Here is a 17,528-nt window from a genome sequence, read left to right as displayed (position 1 = left end):
TTGACAAGCCTCCAAAGGGAAGGTAAGAGAGAGACACCTAATATAAATACAGAATCAAAGGGCTAAGGACAATTGAGACTTTTTTAAAGAGCAGCAGAGTCAAGAAGCAAACAGCGATGTCAGGAAAAGGATGAAAGCCAGAAAGAAAGTGGTAATAACACTGTGAGAACACCATCTGGCATTTAGATGTCATGCACTTCATTTTAAATGTTGATATTTGCTTTCTTGTTAGCTCCGGTGCCAACTCTGTTACAGTACTTGGTAAAATTCATTTTTAAAAAATCACATAGAGGTTCTCTGTACTCTATCCTTAAAAGCATACATAAATTCCTTTCCTTTTTTTAACTGCATGATATATATTCCTGTTTCTAATTGTGCAACTGATCTGCAACTCAGTTTTAGAAGGGGAAGTCCTCACCACTGATACAAGATGCCCAATGCATTTATTTGTGCCTACTCTGCAGTAAAAGGAGACCTGCGAGGTAGGGGTGTGGATCAGTATACAACCAAATATTAATAATAATTTAACGCTGAGTGTGGTGGTTCACACCTGTGATCTCAGCACTCTGGGAGACTGAGAAGGGAGGATCGCTTGAGGCCAGGGTTGGAGACCAGCCTGGGCAACACGGTGAGACCCAATCTCTACGAAAAGTCCCAGCTGCTCAGGAGGCTGAGGCAGGAGGATCCTTTGAGCCCAGGAGTTAGAGGCTGCAGTGAGTTATGATAGTGCCACTGCACTCCAGCCTGGGTGACAGAGCGAGACCTTGTCTCAATCAATGAATCAATCATAAGTAAATAAATAAATAAATATTAGTGCTTTCAACCATTCCCCAGGCTCATGTAGAAAGATTGCTGATGTTAACAGTGAAATTCGCTTCTGCCAAGGAATGGAAAAAGCTAACAGGGGGAACGCTGCTCAGTCTAAGTGGAGAAATGGTGTAACAATACAGTGTCTAAACAAGAGAGACAGCACTCGAACTCAGCGAGACCCACCTTCCAAGGGTCCCTTGTTGATATGTGAAGGGCCGGGAATCTTTGAGGAGAAAACTTCAGTCTCTTCCTTTAGTATCTTTTAGTAACACTTTGATGCTTTATAAAAACAGAAACTGGCCCAGGTGTTCAAGATTTATTTTAGTAAGAGCACAGGCAAACCAAAAGGCAATCAGCATGTAGCTAAAATAAATTCTTTCATATGCTTTGATTTTTTTTTCTCTTTTTAACTAGAATCTATGTGTGTAGTAGAATATTATGGACGCATCTAGGTAAACAGTTGCAGCCAGTGCAGTGCAGCTGCGGACGGAGCACGCAGCCTCCCGCCTGGCGCACACAGAACGTCAGCGGCACGCTCGGTGGGGCCCCAGAGGAGCAGGCCAGCCCGCTGCCTGCACTCCTCCTTTCATCACCTGCCTTCCAGAAGGGCTCGCTGAGACTCAGCCAATGCATCCCCTCCTCCTAGGACAATGACTGTGGCTGGGGTTTGTCCCAGGCCTAAGCCCTGTTGCCCCCAGGTGTCCCTCTCTCTGTCACTGCTCTTTCTGCACAACCCTGCCCCCACTTCTCCACCCCTACCCATCTCCATACCCATTCCCAGGGAGGGTAAGACAGAGGGTGGCCTCGGCAAGCATCACTTCTTCATTTGGGTCTATATAGCCTACACACCCCTGGGTGCATGGAAAGGAATCTAGTTTGTGTTTCTCTCGTCTCTAATCAATTCACAATCAGTAAGTATTTACCAAACACCTCCAACGTGCTTAGCCCTGAGCAGGTCCTGCAGGGGTATAGGACAAGAAAGGCACAGGAGCACTTAGCTTCAAGACACTTATGCTTTACTTGAGGAGAACAAGCCACTGGCAAGATAAGACAGGTGCTTGTGTGACGTCAAATATACAAGCTGGAATTCACAAGTCCCTCCTCTGGGGTCCCACAGCGAACAGTGTGCTATAATAATATTAATAACAAATAACATTTATTGAGTGCTACGTGGCAGTGCTCTCATGCACCAACTAAGTACCAAAAGAGATGGGTACTATTATCCTCCTTCTTAAATAAGGAAACTGAGGCACAGCCCAAGGTCATGTGGCTGGGAAGGGCTTATGCATGAGGCAGCGTGACTTCAGAGCCTGCCGCCCCCACCCCAGCATCATTCTGCATAGTATTACGGACAGTGGTCTTTACGCACGGCTGTTTTCTCCTTGGGAGAAAGGACTGTCTCCTGTTTATTGCCACGTACCAGCACAGTGTTGAGCATACAAAAGGCGTTAGTGATCATTATTCATTAAATTGACCTGGGGAGGGGCACGAAGGAGCAGCACAATCGAGGACTGGACAGCGAACCATTACGAGGCGAATAAAAGGATTTCGGAGTAGAGAAAAGGCCTGGTGGAAAGTGGATGTCACCCACATGTAGAAACTCGAGTCTGCCTGGCACGGAGCTGCCCTCCCTCCCCCTAGCCCTGCGCAGGGCTCCCTGCAGGAGCTGAGAAAGCAGGGATGAGAATACGCCTGCCTGGGGACACAGCTGGAGGCAAGGACAGGTGCCAGAGGGAGGCAAGCGCCCCTCCGCTCTGCCCCTCATGTGATGACGTGACGGACGGCAGCTGCTGGAGCAGCTAGGCGTTGGGGGCAGCCAGACAGCAACTTACCAAACACCATCTTCGTGGCTTATAAAAGTTAAATTTAAAAAAAGAGAAAATAAGTGTTGGCGACGGAGCGGAGAAATAGGACCCCCATGCGTTGCTGGTGGGAATGTGGGATGGTGCAGCCATTGTGGAAAACAGTGTGGCGGTTCCTCGAAATACTAAGCTTGTAATTACCACACGATCCAGCAGTCCCACCTCTGGGTGTACATCCAAAATAACAGGAAACGGGAGCGTGGGCAGATATTTATGCACCCAAGTTCACAGAAGCACTATTCATAATAGCCGAAAGGTGAAACAAGCCCCTCAACAGAGAAAGGGATAAACAAAATATGGTGCATACATACAGGAGAATATTATTCAGCCTTAAACAGGAAGGAAATTCTGACACATGTTCAACATACGTGAATCCTTAAAGACATCGTCCCCAGAGAAATAAGCCAGACACAGAAAGACAAATACTGTCCGACCGCCCTTCCATGAGTCTCTCGGCACAGTCAGATTCACAGAGACAGACAGCAGGACGGTGGTCGGCAGGGGCCGGGAGGAGGAGAAATGGGGAGTTATTGGGCCCAGAGTTTCAGTTTGGGAAGATGAAGAAGTTCTGGAGATGATAGTAGTGACGGCTGCAAAATATCATGAACGTACTTAATGCAACTGAGTTGTACACTTAAACGTGGTTAAGATGGTAAATTTTATGTTGTGTATATTTTACCACAATAAAAAAAAAATTGGCATAAGATAAAGTTGAAGGAGGCTCTAAAGTATCCAACTAACTTCTGGGTTATTTTATAAGAAAAGAGAACCTCTTCGTAACAGTGACTATGGCCAAGACAAAAATGTTAATTACCTGGAAAAAAGAAAACCCAGAATGACAGGAAAACAGTGCTGATTTGAAAAGCCAGTGTACTCAACTTTCGTGGGTGTGGGAATCCCTTTTGAAGGTTAGAAAAAATTCCTCAATCCCCACGTAACAATAGAACTTTTGGTACCAACTGACTGTAAAAACATAGATATAAAAAGAGAGTCTGTGAACTCAGAAATCACCTTTAAAATGAATTGAAATGAATTACCGATGACAGCCCTGTATACATATTTGGAAAAGGGCGGTACACATGTGAGGGAGACACACTGTTTGCTCCGCCCACCAGCAATGCTTGAAGCACAAAAGGATTCTCTGATCCTTTGAAATAGCACCCCAGGCCCCTAGACAGCCGCCACCCACAGCGTGAGAACTACAGCTCTATACGAACAAGAGCCTGAAACTCAGCAATACGCCTCCAAGACACAGCACAAAACTATTAAGTCGAAAATGCCTCTATGTACAAATGCAGCTCTACTCAGAAAAGAAAAAAGCGGTGTATTCTCACTGAGAAACACAAAGTGCATTTCCTCTCACAGGAATGCACACTTCCCAGGCTGGACCCAACTCTGGAGAGTGCAGTTTGTTGGCAGCCCTCCCCTATGCAAAGCCATCAGAGCCTGCTCTGCATGGGACTGCACACGCCTGTCATGCTGTCACCTCCCAAGGGAGCTGCCTCTTTGGGGTGATGGTTCAGAATACTGGCCCACCTCTCAATAATGATGTGTGTTCTAAACACTTCACCTTCCCTAAAGCAAAACGTCCTCAAGCCATCCAGAATTTATTAATGACTACTGACAGGCCTGTCATTTAGAAATCATCCTCAGCGCCACCCTAGTGCGAACACACAGATCATATGCCCAGCTCTGGGACAGGCAGACACTACTCAACAAGGGCATCTCTCAATTTTCAGGAACCTAATCTTTTGGAAGATGTAGCAGAGTGGGTCATTGCTTGCTTACCTCACTGAAGTCGCATGAAGCTAATGTGACAAAAGAAAAGAAAGAGAAAAGAAAAGGAAAGAAGAGGAAAGAATTTTTTTATATCAATAAATATAATTTTCAAAAAGTAAAAAGTTCTGTAAAAGAACAAAGGATTATTATTCCATTAAATCAGTGCCTTCCAGAGGAACCAAACTAACCTGTGAAAATTGGTGATAAAGGGTGAACATGGGAAATCATTCACCCATTTAGCTGATTTTATGATACTATAAAAATGTGAGCACCAATAAAACTCTTGCATTAAATTCATAACTCAAAATTACCTGGAAGTTTCAGATACAGGTTACTACATTTAGACCTAAAGCATCACTGGACTTTCAGTGGCCCGAAAATGCAGATACGAAACACTTCCATTAATAAAACCCCTGGGATTCTAGGAAGTGATTATCTCTTCGGTGGGCAAGACCTAGCAGATAATGAACACCCATAAAATTTTCTAGATAGTTTCCTCTATCGGAAATGTTTAAAGAATTTCAGAAGCTTAGGGAAAACCAGTAAAATCTCAAAGACGAGAGGAAATAGCTAAATGGTTCTTAAAAGGAAGAGATAATTAAGACTATTGCCAAAGCACACCTTGAGTTTGGAGCTGAGTTAAATCCCCATTGGGAATTAAAAACTTGGTGTTGATGCCTTCAGACTCCATGTTCTCAAAGCCATCAAAGCAGAGCATTGAGGCAATCGGATTAATCCAGGAAAAGGAGAATGCTTTTGGAGGGCAAAGCCAGCTATCTCAGTTCACCAAGGGGCTTGGCTTTGAGCTGTGTGTTCTGTCTTATTTTCAACACTAGGGAGTTGTACAAAGTGAAGCAATGGTGTGGAAGGACAGAGAGTGGAGAATGTTTCTGCCTGGCAGCGGCTCTTGTGGATGAGGGCCAAAATAACTCAGCTACCAGGACAGTATAGGCCCCTCTTTTATAAACCCACCTTTGTATTAGTCGTACTATGGCAACATGAGCAAGAGGGCATCTAAATCTAAGATTAATCTCCAAGAACACAGAGCACCAAGAAGAATTGTTTGTTAATAATGAACTGGCATTAGGGAGACAGAGCAGGTGCATAAAAAATCAGAGGCTATGATCCAATTCAATACACTGATAGAGAGGATAAAGTTAGAAAATTAAAACCCTTTGAAAGCAGACAGAGCCAGTAGTAACCGTCTCTCAATTGGCCATCTTTACCTGTCCCTGGGTCTTATTAAACTTTTCATGAAACCCCTCTGAACCATCAAATGCCGTCTCTATTTTACAAGAGAGAGAAGCAGGCTGGCATACTGAAATGACTAGTCTATGCACGCACTCTGCGGCAGAGAGACCCAGTTTGGGGTCTTTGTCACTTATGGGCTGGGTGACCTTGGATACATCACAGAACCAGTCTAAGCATTCCAATCTCATAAAATTAAGAAACAGTATGGTCTCTTTGAGGGGGTTGCTCCATTGTTTACTCTAGATAAAGCTCACAGCTCATAGTATCTGACATAATAAACCCTCAGAACTCAGAACACATTAGTAACTTATCTCTAGACTTTGACACTGAGGTGCCATAACACTCAGTCTAACCTCAACCAAATCTTCTTGGACAAATGACAAATCCAAGGCTCCCTAAAAAGATCCCTACATACAGAAGTTCATGAGTATTTCCCAGCCCAAAGTAACAATCAGATTCCCAGAAGTTACCTGTGATCAAAGGTTGCCACAAAAAAAGGAAAAAAAGACAGAAATTCTGTTAAAGCTACCTGGAAAATGTTTGAATGTTAAACACTATCCAGGCAGTATTTTAAGTAATTATATTTTAAGCAGAGTTTGATAGCTTTACTGTTTATAGAAAAGAGTGAAGATGCACTTTAAAGGCCATTGAGCCCTCCTACAGTAATCTCAGAAGGCAACAGGAAACACCAAAGGGACACTGGCCAGTTATTAAAGATAAGCTGAGAAAGAGGAAGAATCATTCATTAGATTAGTCCCTATGGGGTCAGGCAAAGTGAGTGCTGAGACAGTTTTCCTGCTGAAGAAAAATAGCAGGACGACTTATCATTATGTGCACACATCAGACTCAAGTCTCCAGGCATTTTCCCTTATTGATGAGAAGTGATGTTATTCCCAGAGTATCAAATGTCCAATGCCCTCCTTAAGGACCCATCTGGGAGGGGAGAGCGCTGGGTAGAAATGGCGCTGGCACTGAGGAACTGGTTAGGACCGCTCGTGGAGACCACAGGGCTCATGTAGAAGATGCGCCTTGGGGCCAGTGGGGCAATTGACCCTTTACATCCCAGTACAGCTGTGATTTTTAACTGGGGCAATTTTGCTCCCAAAGGGACATTTAGTAATGTCTGGAGCCATTTTGGCTGCCGTAACTACAGGCAGTGACGATGCCTGTATCTAGTGAGTAGAGGCCAAGGATGCTGCTAAACTTCCTACAATGACAGGACAGCCCCTATGACGAAGAATCATCCAGATCAAAATATCAGTAGTACTGAGGCTGAGCAACCCTACATTAGAGGAAGGGAGAAAAGAAGGACCATCCATGGAAAAACTGTGTCATGGGCTGTCATTAAGAGGTGCTGTGTTGTCTGCTTTGTGGATGTCATTTACGTAGGTTATCCCAAAAGTACATTCTGGGCCCACCGTTAAAGCTAGGTAACATCCTTAAACTAATTTGGAAACGATCTGCTTGATAAAGCTTTAAAATTATTTGCCTCTTTTGCATTTTAAAATAATTACCTCCCAGCTCCTTTTAGTCCCGTAGGGAAAGTAAGAAGGTAATTGTTTACATTAAGACCTGGGTCTTCTCGCTGATAAAAATAAATTCACATTATCGACGTAACATTAATCCTACCGAGTTATTTGTCAGGGATTTATAGCATTGTATGCACCCGTGCAGGCATGTTATATAGGCAGACAGACACAAGCACACCCACACACAGACACACAGGCACTCTTCCGAAGTTGTAAACCGAACATCACCAATATTACATCTTTTCTACCCTATTGAAAGGCAGCCACTTCTTAGACTAAAAACTCAGCCCACCCCTGCGCCCTCCTCCCCTGCCTACGTGGGTGTGACGCTGGCGTGCATAACTAATACCCAAGGAACACCTTCACTACTAAAAGGAATTGGAAGCTGTAGTTGAAGCCATGAAGCTGAAAATAATCCCCAGTTTCCAAAACAGGGATTTCTGTCTGCTTGAAATAACAATGATTGTAAGTTAACCCCTTTGCTGCTAGGTGCTAGCTCAAAGACACCTTATTAGAAACAGAAACCAAGTGTGTTCTTTAAAGTCTTTCCTTGTTCCATGCCAGGCACGTGGCACAGGCATGCAAGACTCTTTGGCTTGCACCACCTGCCCTTTCCTGTAATCCAAACTGATTGATTAGCACACTAATTGAACATCATTAGCACATTGAGATTGTCATCACCCTGTCTTACACATTTGGGAGGCTCTAGGGTCTCCAAGTAATTGTGGCATTGATAAGTCCAGGGTAATGTTTTATTATTTGTCAGCTACACCCAGAATCCTTTGGATCCAAAGGCAAATAAACATTTCTGTCATATCCTTGGGGGAAAAGGCCAAAAAAAAAAAGTGTCCCTTGGTTTTAGAGGAAATATCAGAAAGCCTGCTGATTAGCCTGATAAACAGAGGCAGCTGCTTCCTACCAGAGGCCAAAATCCAACCTGGAGCAGGAAAATAGGATCCAGTCCCAAATTTGACCTGTTCTCCTACAGCATCCTATCAGGTGAGTCAGCCTGGCCCAGCAAGACAGCCAGCCCACAGCAGGGGGAGAGAGGCTTCCCACTTCCAAAACCTGCTTTGGAATCCGGTGTCCGCCTGGCAAATCCCATATGATCATCCTTCCTAGATAACTGCTCAGATTTCCCCGCTGGAAACCTAGGAAGAATTATTTTTACTTTAATTAGCAGAGTATACTAAAAAATTCTAAACTCCACATTGGTTTCATGGTGTGGATTAAAACATCTGACATTAATATTTTCAGCCTACCCGCAAGAGGCTAAGGCAGGATTACTGGTTATAACCCAGGTCCTGCCACCAACTCACTGTGTGGCTCCAGGCAAGTCACTTAACAAATCATGGGCTCCTTTTCCTCATATGTGAAATAATGAGTCTCACAGTAGCAGTATTTCCCAAAGAGTGATGCACAAGCCACCTGCATCTAAATGCCAGGATGCTTGTCATCCTAGAGTGGGGCCCAAAGGTACATCCCAGGGAACGTGCCCACAACAATACTGGTTCTCACCCATTTTCCCCTTCCCTCCCATTCCTCGAGATAAAACAACGCATTGCAGGGCCTCTTTGCAGTTACAGTTGGGGCCTTGTAACTAGTGCCGGCCAGTGGGCTTCAACTGGAGGCCAAAGCCTTAGGAACCAGTGTGCAATGCCCAGCTCTCTCCCCTGCCAACCCCAGAGACCGAAGAGTTGTCTGAGCTGCAGCGGCCCTGGCAGGAGTGAGAGTAAGCTGTTTGTGTGTTAGCATAGCATAAGCTAGACTCTCCTGATTCAAGGATCCCAAAGCCCACCTAATTAACGGTAAGAGAGAAAGAAGACAGCTTCCCTATGACTGGTCTCTGTGGCTAGTGGTTAACTGACACCTGTGGCAGATACTGTCATCTGCTTACCACAGTTTTTTTCTTTGCTAACAGAATTCTAATTTTGTTCATCGCAGCAATGTGTCCAGCTCCAAAACATGAAACACGATTCCTCTACTCCAGGGGTTCTCAAACCTTGCAGGAATCAGAATCACCTGGAGAGCTTGGTAAACACAGATTGCTCAGCTCCAGCCTCTCCAAGAATTTTCAGTTCTAACAAGTTTCCAGTGGATGCGGATGCTCCTGGTCCAGGGGATGCTGATGTTAACGTTTGAGGGACCACATTTTGAGAATCACTGGTCTAAGTCAGTAGTGGCAATATGATTGTCCTGTGTCAGATACTTGCTTTCCTATCCTCCCTTGCAGGTGGAAATGGTCATGTGACCAAGTTCTGGTGATGAGAAAGAAGGGGAAGTCTGCAGGGTAATTTCTGGGAAAGATTTTTCTCCCGTAACAGGAGTCCCCACCAACACAATATTAAAAGAGAAGAAATTGGAGGACTGACACTATCAACTTTAAAACTTACTATAAAGCTACAGTAATCGAGATAGTGTGGTATTAGGGAAAGATAGACAAATAGATCAATGGAATAGAATAGAGAGTGCAAAAATAGACCCACATAAATAGAGTCAATTTATCCTTGACAAAGAAGGAAAAGAAATACAATAGAGAAAAGATAGTCTTTTCAACAAATGGTGCTGGAACAACCAAACATCCACATGCAAAAAGTGTGGCTGTAAACGCAGACTTTACACCATTCAAAAAAGTTAACTTAAAATGGACAATATACCTAAATGTAAAATGTAAAACTATGAAAATCCTAGAAGATAACATAGGAAAAAATCTATATGACCTTGAGTTTGGCAATGACTTTTTAGATATGACAACAAAGGCATAATCCATGAAAGAAATAATTGATAAACTGGACTTCGTTACAATTAAAAACTGCTCTGTTACAGATACTATCAAGAGAACAAAAAGAAAAGTCACAGACTGGCAGAAAATATTTGCAAAGGATATATCTGATAAAGGATTGTAATTCAAAATATACACAGAACTCTTAAAACTCAACAATAAGGGAAACAAACAACTCAACTTAAAAATAGACCAAAAACCTTAACAGACACTTCACCAAGGAAGAATTATGAATAGCAAATAAACATATGAAAAGATATTCCACATCATATGTCATCAGGAATGCAAATTAAAGCAAGATATCACTACACACTTAGAATTGCAAAAATCCAGCACACTGACAACAGCAAATGCTGATGAGGATGTGGAGCAATGGGAACTCACATTCATCACTGGTGGGAATACACAACTGTACAGCCACCTCGGAAGACAGCCTGGTAGTTTCTTACAAAACTAAACGTAGTCTTACCATATGATTTAGCAATCACACTCCTTTATATTAATATTTAGCCAAAGGCATTGAAAACTTATGTCCACACAAAAAACCTGCCCACACATGTTTACGGCAGCTTCATTTATAATTGCCAAAACTTGGAAGCAACCAGGATGTCCTTCAGTAGAGAAATGGATAAACAAACTGTGGTGCATCCAGAAAATGGAATATTATTCAGTGCTAAAAAGAAATGAGCTCTCAAGCCATGAAAAGACATGTAGGAAACTTGAATGCATATTACTAAGTGAAAAAATCCAATCTGAAAAGTCTACGTCCAGTATGATTCCAACTACATGACATTCTGGAAAAGGCAAAACTACAGAGACAATAAAAAGATGAGTAGTTGTCAGAGGTTAGGGGAGGGGGAGAGATGAACAGGCAGAGCACAGAGGATTTTTAGAGAGTGAAAAACTTTGCATCATACTAAAATGGTAGATACATGTCATTATACATTTGCCAAATCCATAGACTGTACAACACCAAAAGTAAACCCTGATGTAAACTATTGACTTTGGGTGATAATGATGTGTCGATGTAGGTTCATTAATTGTAACAAATGTACCACTCTGGTGGGGGAAGTTGATAACGGGGAAGTCTATGCATGTGTAGGGGCAAGGACTATATGGGATACCTGTACTTTCCTTTCAATTTTGCTGTGAATATAAAACTTCTCTGAAAAAGCTTTTATTAAAGGGGTTCTTTTTATCTTGCCTTAAATGAGGTTGGGTGAAAACATGATATTTGGTCATGAGGCAGCCGTCCTGCCATCAGGAGTTGACAAGCCTGAGCACAAACTGCCAACATGCCAAGGAGAGCGGAACAGAAAGAGAGAACAAGTCTTGGTGTAACTGACATTGTGGATCTGATGGCACCAAACCTGATTGACCTACCTCCAGGCTTTTTGCCACGTGAGGTAAAGGTCCAAATTCTTAATCAGTGTTGGCGCTGTGGAAGTTGTCAGAATCAAAATGGGGTTACTTGTGTTAAAAAATTCTGACAAACAGAGCCAGGGAAGGCCAGAAAGGGAGGGTTCTTATGCACAAATTCCTGATAATAAGAGCTATCACAAAAGACTCTGCAAAAAACACAACCTTGCACAAAAGCCAGCACAACCTTACACACACAAAAAAAATATTTCTGCAAGGACATCTGCCCAGCAACTGCCTGCCCAACCGTGGACTGGTACTACCCTTATTATTGATCCCTGTAGCCAAGGATAATTATCTCAAAACAATTATGTAATCCTCCTCATTTTTCCTTTAGAAACCTTCGTCTTCCTTTACCTCCCTGAACACATGTATAGTTTACTATGGCATGTGTATTATCACTGCAATGCCCATTCTTGAGTAAACATCATTTTCTTTTCATGAGCCTCTCTCTGTCTGTTATAGAGAGTGACATCAATGGTGTCAGAAGTGGGATGGGAGTGAGCTCACCTCAGAGGCATCTGTGGCCCCTGGAATCCAGTGTGATACTGACCCAGCCCTTTGTGCTCTTCTGGGAGTTGCCTGTTCTGCTTGAGGGAATCTCTCAGATTCCTGGGCTCCTTCCCTCTGATGAGGTTTGTTGTTGTTGTTGTTTGACTTTATGCGGAATCTGACTTGGTTATACGGCCACCCCAAATAAAGGAACTCTTGCATGTCTCTTGGGACTATAAAAGGGGGATGTTTTGTTTTTGTTTCTGTTCCTGTCAAGCCCTTTCTGGTATAAAGACAAGTGTCCTTCCAGTTGGAGTACTCTAGTTTCTGCAGAATTTACGTTTTGTCCATGATGCATATCTTTTCTGATGAAATCACTTTTGGTTCTTCCTCATCTAGTTTAATAATTTGCTTGGTCTGCACGCCTGGCTTAAAAATTTTGTGAGCACTCTTATTTTGGTTTCATTTTGGTTTGGTTACACATGTCTGTAAAGAATTTGGCATTTTTACTTTTATTTTTCCCTTGTTTTTGAACATCTTCTGAAAGCAAAATTAAACATTCTAAATGGTGGCACAAGATGGCCATTTAAAAGTGTTGTTTTAAGCTTCTACATTTGGGGTCATTTGCTACACAGCAACAGAAACCAATACAGCGGGCAAGTCTTAATTTACAATAAAGTGATCCTTTTGGCAACAGAGCTAAAGCAACATCCTCTCGATCAGCTTATCAGCAATAAAGTCGACATTCTGATCCCCATCTGACTACTCTATTTCTCAATTAGTTCTGAACTCCAGAGGAGAAGAAAGAGTTTTTACTTATTCACCCCGTAAAAAACCCCAACAGTTAGGCATTTTATTATTCTGCAACCAAAAGCATTCCTAAGTAATGCAATACCCCTTCGCAATTCTTTAAAATGAAGATCAGACCTCGTGTGTTGGAAGGACCCAAAATAGAGTCACCTCAGGGTTATAGGCACCTAGAAGGCTGACTTTTTATTTTATTTTAACTCTACAATAAATCCTTTCTTCCCAAGAGCTGAGAGAAAACATACTGGATGAAAAGCTTAATAATCATTGACCAGATGAAAAAAGTAAATAAGTAAACCTTCCCCATGAGAACTAAGAATTCACAACCCCAAGCTTTCTTAGTTTATACATAATGTTCACTTCCCAAATAATCACCTAAAAAGTAACTGGCCTTTTAAATGTAGTTTAAATGAATATCAAAGAGCTTTGAGATTCTCTACCAAAACTTCACATACAGAAAGCAGACCGGTGCAGGATCAGCTGCTTGTGTATTCAGGAAATATGCTTCTATTCCTCCTGGAATTCAGTCACCCTTCCAATAGCCACCCTCCAGCATTTGGCAAATGCATTCATTGTGTGCTGCCAATTCAATAATGTACATCTGTCTCGTCTTCCTAAAAGACTCCTGGTCTTTGACGGCACTACAAGGAAGCTGAGTGGGCAATCAGCACAGAGATGAAATGTGAGGTTTTTAAGGCTCTGCCCCAGAATCCGCTGAATGACTCATTTGAGAGGCAGCTTTAAGGGGAAGGGGAACAGTACACTCTATTTGTCTGAAATTCAAATTAGGGGAAACTAAGTCCCCAAATTCAGTAGCAGATGTAGTCCAAACAATTGCCACCTCTTCCCTCATTTGGAATAGGGTAACTAGAATTTTGGGGGGCTAAATGGGAATTTCAAAAGCTTTTAGTCCCAACTCAGAGGGCCATAAGGTGGCAGCTAAGAGGGTACCTCTGAAAAGTTCAAAACAGCTCTTGAGACAGGGCTGCCGTGTCTTGTGTAGAGAGACCAAAACATCTGAGAAGCAGAGAGGCTCAGCACTGCCGGTTTCCATGGTGACCACTGAAGGGCCCAGGTGTACACTCTAATGAGGCCGGCCGGCCAGCCGGCACTTACAGAGCAAAGGCTGTGGGACATTCCAGTAAAGCTCACACACCACGGAGCTGCTCAAATGAAACCTGAATGAGTGTGTAGCCTGCCCACAACGGCTTTTCTTGGAGAGAGACAGCAGCTCTGGGCTCTATGTGTCTGGCCCTGCGCCAAGCTCTTTTCCACAATTGATTCATTTAATCATCGCCAAAACCTTATAAAGTAGATTCAAATTCTATCCCCTTCGCAGATGAGTAAACTGAGGCAGTTTACTTCCCCAGGACCACTGAACTTATAAACGGTGGCTCTCACCCAGCTATAGAGCTTTATTCCTCCCCTTCTACTCTTAAAACACACACACACACACACACACAAACAAAAGAAAACTCTCTGAAACTTTTCAGCTGGGAGGCTCTCTTGCATTATAAAGAGAGGTATAAGCCAGGATTTCAGAGACACAGTCTTGAAATTAAAAGTTTGAGAGCTCTTATCTCAGAGGGGAAAAATGCAAAAGCGGCTTTGGAGCTTACTACTCATCTACCTCTGCCGACCATTGCTAGATGCTGGAAAAGATCTCAAAATGTCAATGTCAATATTTTTAAATATTGTCATCATAAGAAAGAATTCCCTGAAGAAAGTTTGAAAGACTTGAGAATGAGGTCAATACTCATTCTCAAGAGAGCAGAAGAGACATTACACCTAAGCAAAACAAGCGTTCTGTGAAATCATATAGTTAAAGGGCTCCAGGAACCCCGGTTCAATCACTCTTCCACTCCGCATGCTTGTCACTGGTGCCAGGAACGTCATCTTTAGTAAATAAATTCCTTGAGTTGAGATTTTTGTCCCTGGTTTAAAGATAAATATTCCCAAGAGGGAGGGGGGGGAAAAAACTCATGAAGGCAATAACAATCATCAACCCCTTAGTATAAAATAGTATATCAGGATACTATTGCTGAGGGAGTGCTCAGCAGTGGGAGAAGGGAGAGGCCATTAGGAGACAGATGTAATGCACAGAGAAGTGTCTGGAGAAGGCAGGCTTCTGGAAGAAGCCAGGATTAGCCTGAAGACACTATGCTTGGAAATAAGATAGAATAAAGTAGCTCCAATAACAAAACGGATGGATTTACAATTCTCTACTTCATTGCAAGCACAATAAGGAATCCATCTTTAATCTTTAAGGAGAAACTGAGTTTGTCTCACCTCTTCAGAAAATCTGTGTTGACAAATCCGTACTTAACCCTCTTCTATTGTGATTCTAGAAAAAAAAAGCCCTCTATAATATGAAGCTATGCAAGAGCAGGGAGTTTAGGCACAGCATCTCTGACTGCAATTGGCCAAAACAGAAAACACAATCATGACATTAAACTATTCCATTAAAAGCAGACAATGGCCCTGCTAGTACCTTCAGGATCCTGTCCAGCTACTAGGTCATAGTGGGTAGGGTTTAAATACGAAGCAATACTCACTCGAAAGACCTTCTCCACTCTTGCAATGCTTTTCCCAAAGATGGTTCCAAGTTGGTCTCCAATTCCAGCCAATAAGAAACCAAAGAGTGGAATTCCAAAGATGGCATATAAAATACAAAAGATTTTGCCTCCTTCAGTGCTTGGAGCAATATTCCCATACCCTGGTGAGAAATATTAAAAAGAGAGAGGGAGAGTGGCAGAGAAATTAGAGTATTGACCAAAAAAATCCACAGACTTTTTAAAAGGTTCATACATTCCCCCCACCTCACGGGCTTTAGGGAGTAGAAGTTCCTTTAGGCCTTACACAATTCAGAACATTGTTCCATTGCTTCTCTTGCTTTTATTCTTGTAAAGAGTTTTTAAGGTTTCCTGGATTTCAAAACATTTTAGGAAATTTGCAGTCATGCAGAACTGCATTTCTAATGGAAAATGATAGCTATCTTTTCAGAAACAGCAGACATTATGGACATGTCTGGCTTAGGGAGACCCAAACATCTGGGAAGGAGTTACCATTGCCTTGTTTAAATTTGACGAGATTTATCCTATACAGTGTTATCTGTGGGCATCCTCTCCACCTGGACAGATTGTGGCTGCCTTCAAGGGTGATGGGTGCTCCACTTTAAAGAGGTAATGTGGTCTAGTACAAATTCAGAGAGGACCCACGAATCGTACAGCCCTACGTGGGAAAGCCTAAAAACAGGATAGAGTAGGAAAAGACTTTGTGCTGCTTCTCCCACTGACAGTGAAGTTTAGCTCTGCCTGGTTCTCTCTGCCTCTTTGCTGGGAACTCCACGCCATCTCTGAGTCCTGCCTCGCCTCCCGCCCACCTCTTGCACCGAGGACAGGTGCTAAAAATAAATGCTTGTGGAATGAAAGTTTGAATATAAGAGAATCTTTTTATAGTCAGGTCTATTAATATGTATTTCAAATGTGCTTTGATAACACCGACTTCTGCATTCTTAAGAGTTTTGCAATTACATAAGTAACTTATGTATAGGGAATATGGAGCCTACTCTATATGGATGGGGCTAAAGAAGTATCACTAGAAGAAAAAGGCTTGTAAGATCAGCACAATTTATGTAGAGATGAGAGTCTAAATTAATTGATATTCATTTTCATGCCAATTGGTACTATAATCTTATGCTAACTAACATCTAGTCATCTAATCATTCTCCCAAATTTGGTTAACTTATGTGGGGCCTGTTTCTGAATCCATGCAATGGGTGAGTCATTGGGTCCATGGTTATAGGCACGTTGGGACTGCAACAGAGTAAAGAATGATGTTGATGGTTCGTCCATCATTCATCCACCGGTGGGCCTGGAGAACTCACTGTTCGTTTCTGCCTTTGGGGATGAGTCACTTGGCTATTTTCCTTTTCAGTTTTCTGTTCTGAATCATTCAAACCTCTTATCACAAATTATCTAAATTACAGTTTCCATTTCTTAAATGAGTGTTTGAACCAGCCTTCCTAATCTTGTCTCTCAGTCTTTTACTCACCATGATTTTGACTTAAATGTGCAAGAAAGCTCTCAGAACTTTTAGCAGGTACTTACAGGAACTTGGACAAAATCATTTTCCCAAGCATTCCTCTCCAGAACAATCCGATTTACATTAAGCTAGCCCTCTTGAAAAGGAAATTAATGTGCCTCTACAGCTTCATTTTATGCAGGTTTATGGTGTCTCTTGGAAATATTCTAGCAACTTGGTGGAAACATCGAAGACTCTAGCTTGACTGTCTCACAATCGCCTGACTTTGGGAATAGAGGTTGTCTTTCAGTCTAAATGGCTCAGAAAGAAATATATCGCAGACACAGACAAACAAACTGAGGCTTCGAACCTGCTGAATCGGCATCTTATTAATCCTGACAAGTGCTACACACCCTTCCTCCAGCTTTCAGAGAGGACTGCCCCCACCCCCTGGGCAAGGTACTGTGCCATGGAACATCCCCTGTGTGGTCCAAAGAGCATCAGAGAGAAGTAAAAAGATGCAGGCTCCAGATCCAATTCTACCTCACACTAACTGCTTGCCTCAGACACATGTCACTTCTCCAAATCCTAGTGTTCAAGGGATTCAAGGAAAATGTGAAAAAAATCAGTGTACTATAAAGTACTATAACAATGCAAAGTATTATTATTATTACAATCGGCTTCTAATTTGTTCAGTGTTTTGCTGACTAGAATGTTAAAGTAAAATTAAAGGAAAGTTCTTGGGTAAGGGCACAAGTGATATAGTATTCAAAT

General features: G+C 42.5%; 1 protein-coding gene across 2 annotated transcripts in view; it reads right to left on the bottom strand.

The window, feature by feature from the left end:
• The window catches only part of KCNK10 (potassium channel, two pore domain subfamily K, member 10), a 141,522-nt gene that overhangs the window by 22,401 nt on the left and 101,593 nt on the right, over window positions 1–17,528 (bottom strand). For both annotated transcript variants that reach the window (XM_012640407.1, XM_012640406.1), the window contains exon 4: window positions 15,287–15,447. In XM_012640407.1, the coding sequence (XP_012495861.1) occupies window positions 15,287–15,447 (161 nt within the window). The remainder of the gene's footprint in view (window positions 1–15,286; window positions 15,448–17,528) is intronic.

Source organism: Propithecus coquereli, unplaced genomic scaffold (assembly GCF_000956105.1).
Source record: "Propithecus coquereli isolate 6110/MARCELLA unplaced genomic scaffold, Pcoq_1.0 Scaffold152, whole genome shotgun sequence".
Taxonomy (NCBI): domain Eukaryota; kingdom Metazoa; phylum Chordata; class Mammalia; order Primates; family Indriidae; genus Propithecus; species Propithecus coquereli.
The sequence above is the reverse complement of the archived record's forward strand: the minus strand, read 5'-3'. Positions and strand labels throughout refer to the sequence as shown.